At 52.8% G+C, this 3,375-nt stretch overlaps 1 protein-coding gene across 2 annotated transcripts in view; it reads right to left on the bottom strand.

Annotated features, from left to right (window-relative positions):
• Window positions 1-2,004: 2,004 nt before the first annotated feature.
• The window catches only part of KCND3 (potassium voltage-gated channel, Shal-related subfamily, member 3), a 331,096-nt gene continuing 329,725 nt past the window's right edge, over window positions 2,005-3,375 (bottom strand). For both annotated transcript variants that reach the window (XM_006895718.1, XM_006895719.1), the window contains one exon: window positions 2,005-2,206. In XM_006895718.1, coding sequence (XP_006895780.1) covers window positions 2,005-2,206 — 202 coding nt within the window. The remainder of the gene's footprint in view (window positions 2,207-3,375) is intronic.

Raw genomic sequence — 3,375 nt, 5'->3', positions numbered from 1 at the left:
CGAAGGACAGGAATGATCTCATTCTTGAGATTAGACCCAGAGAAAGAAATAGTCAGTGGTCAGTGGAGATAATCCTAGGGAGGGAAAGAAAGAAGGCTCCCTCTCCACTGTGTCCAGTCCATCTGCCAGTTAGATGCCACCTCACAAGCCTTTGACGTTCACCTCCTACTGGGCCAATAAAGCTGGGGGTCATAGGGAAGACCACTGAGGGTACGACCTGTTCTAGATGGAGAAATATTTCACTTACAGTTAAACACCTAATTGCAAAGCTGTGGGAGGCTAACAAGCTCCCTGGAGTCCAGGCTTCTCTGAACCCAGGCTACAGGGATGGATGGCAATAGGGCTGCTGAGCTCGGGAAGGAGATTCCAGAAACGCTGCTCCCAGCTCCACCAGGGTGTAAGCCACTTGAACAAGAATGTTGTCTGGGTTCTTAAGACATAATGCTCATCCCCCACACCCCCACCTTCACAGAGGTGATCAGGATTGGCCTTCATTTCAGCTATCTTTAGGGACATCTGGAACTGAAGACTCTTATAATCTTGTGGCATCTTTCCAATTAGGTAAGAATCATTTACAATCTTTTGCTTGCCTTTACCCCTTGTAACATCCTTGCACCATGAGGCACATTACACTTGATCTTCCACAGAGTCTAGTGGAGGTGCTTCATGCATGAGATGCATCAGAGGAAGCTTGGCTCCCTTACCGTGCCTCTCTCTGGAGGAAGCTGCTCATGGATCTCTTAGCAGGGCTCCGAATGAGCTTTTGGCAGGTCCCAAAAGAAGGGAGCGTAGCAAGGTGCCTCAGGGGGCAACTTCCACTAAGAGCCCGATTCTTCTGTTCACTCTTCAGTGGCCGGAACTGACTGTGCTTCTCAGGTACTGGCTGCTGCTTTTTCTAAGATCCCTTGTGATAAATCTGGCCACTCCTTTCTTCTCTAGAAACTGAGGCTGCAGAACACAGTGGTCCCAACCACCAGGGAAGCACCTTAGTTCTACGGAGGCAGGCTTCCCTCACCCTGAACTCTCTCCACGCTGGTGTCACTCTTTCCTCTTCCACAATTGCATTCTGACAGGCCAACTCCCAGGCACCAGACCATGGGTGCTTGGCAGTGACAGAGAAGGCTTTGCGAGTTTGTCTCAGGATCCCTGGGCTCCATGGAGAGACAGAGGCCAGACACAGAAAAACAGCCAGGGAGTGAAGCAGAGAGCTACAGAGACGGAGGAGACAGGACAGAGGGTGAGGGGTGCTGTGGTCATAGGCATCTCTGTGCAGGTCAGCTGGACCATGGGGCCCAGGCTCAGTTGACCTCGCCCACCTGGGGAGAATTGGAAGAGAACTCAGCAATTACTGACTTCTTAGCCTAAAAGCTTTTGCTTATAAAAGGAGGGGGGGGGGAAACCCAACAAAACAAAACAAAACAAGAAAAACCTCACAAAACGCATCGTTTTGGTTCCAAGGTTTTGGGTCCATGGAGAAAAACATTTCACAAAAATCCGTTGGTGTTTTTGTTTTCCACCTTTTCTCATGAATAAATATTATCCATTATAAGAGCCTTGAAAAAGGTGCTTAAATACACAGTGTTATATTTTCTTTCCTGTTTTGCATGTGACGGCTCGGCCTCTGTGCCGCTCTTGGTCTTGCATTTTCCTCACTGGGGTCTCCAGAAACAATTTCTATTTGGTCTGAGGCTCCCACCTCCAGGCTTTCCCTGGAACGCAGCCTGTATCCCTGCCGCCCCACCCCTGCCCCCCACCCGTCACCCTTTCTCTGCCCCAGCGAGATCCAGTATCACAGGGCTCCACGCTCACGGCGGCAGGGAAACTCAGGCGCCCCTTCGCCCCTTCGCTGCCTCTTCCTTTCCAGGCACAGGATTCAGTGCTAGGGGTGCAACAGGACGGCAGAGATAGTGGGGAAAGGGGGAGGGAGTGGTCCCAGTGGCCACCCACCAACATGCCAGTCCCCTTCGCTCCCCACTACCCCCTCTGACCCTCTGTCCAGTCACTTTACAAGGCGGAGACCTTGACAACGTTGCTGGCTATGGAGGGAATGTTCGTGTTGGGGCCCGGGCTGCCAGGGGGCGGCCGGCTTTCCCCCTCCGGGGTCAGCACTGGGGGGGTGGGGATGCTGATGATGGCCGTGGTGATCTGGGACATTTTGCAGTTCGGTCTCAGTCCGTCGTCTGCTTTCAAATTAAGGCTGGAGCGACTGGGATAGAAAAGAATGAATTGGTGATGGTTCCTGCTTGCAAGCATCCTGTACATTTTTTCCCCCTCAGAGTAACTAGGACATATTTTTGGTGTCCTCCTTTCTTTCCCTCTCTTTGGGCAATCCATTCTAATTATTGCTCCTAAACTACTAGCAACTACAAAGCCACATATGTGTATTGGGTATGCATTTCCCCACTTGAACAGATCCTTTCCTCATCATTTATGCCGCTTGACTTTCATTTCCCCCAAATTCCCTCCTTAAGAGGGAGGGAGAAGTCTGACTGTGCTTGGAAACCAGCCTCAGATAAACCCTATGTAACAGAGTTGTGAAAAGTATTTCCTTGAAGAAGTGGTGGTCCATTCTCTGCTCAGGACAAGTAATTTTTGGATATTTTTAGCCTCTCTCCCAGCTCCCCTCTCCCCAGTGTGTAAACCCACATCCTGACTAAGCCTGCTACAGTAACAGCATAGCAAGGATGAGCAAGCCTGAGAGGGAACTGGGCGGGGCAGGGAGAGGGAGCTCATATATTAGAAAATCAGAGGCTAAAGAACTCTCAAGTGTCTTTTAACTAAGAGTGCTTAATTCCGTGACTGGAATGACTCACGTTTTTGAGGGTTTTCGGATAGGAACCACCCACCTGGTAGTGAGGAAGGGTGAAGGATGGGGGACAGCATCTGATATGGAGGGTGAAGGGGATGGGAGACATTCAGCTGGTGGTGAAGAGGAGAGACACCCACCTGGTGGTGAGGGAGGGTGAGCAGGATGGGAGACACCCACCTGGTGGTGAGGGAGGGTGAAGGGGGAGACACCCACCTGGTGGTGAGGGAGGGTGAGGGGGGAGACACCCACCTGGTGGTGAGGAGGGTGAGGGGGGAGACACCCACCTGGTGGGGAGGGAGGGTGAGTGGAGAGACACCCACCTGGTGGTGAGGGAGGGTGAGCAGGATGGGAGACACCCACCTGGTGGTGAGGAGGGCAAGGGGTGGGGTGACATCCACCTGGTGGTGAGGAGGGGGAGGGGGAGACACCCACCTGGTGGTGAGGGAGGGTGAGGGGGGAGACACCCACCTGGTGGTGAGGGAGGGTGAGGGGGGAGACACCCACCTGGTGGTGAGGAGGGTGAGGTGTGGGGAGACACCCACCTGGTGGTGAGGAGGGTGAGGTGT

This window comes from Elephantulus edwardii, unplaced genomic scaffold (assembly GCF_000299155.1).
Source record: "Elephantulus edwardii isolate Elephantulus edwardi_28Jun2011 unplaced genomic scaffold, EleEdw1.0 scaffold00174, whole genome shotgun sequence".
In the NCBI taxonomy this organism is placed as follows: Eukaryota; Metazoa; Chordata; class Mammalia; order Macroscelidea; family Macroscelididae; genus Elephantulus; species Elephantulus edwardii.
The sequence above is the reverse complement of the archived record's forward strand: the minus strand, read 5'-3'. Positions and strand labels throughout refer to the sequence as shown.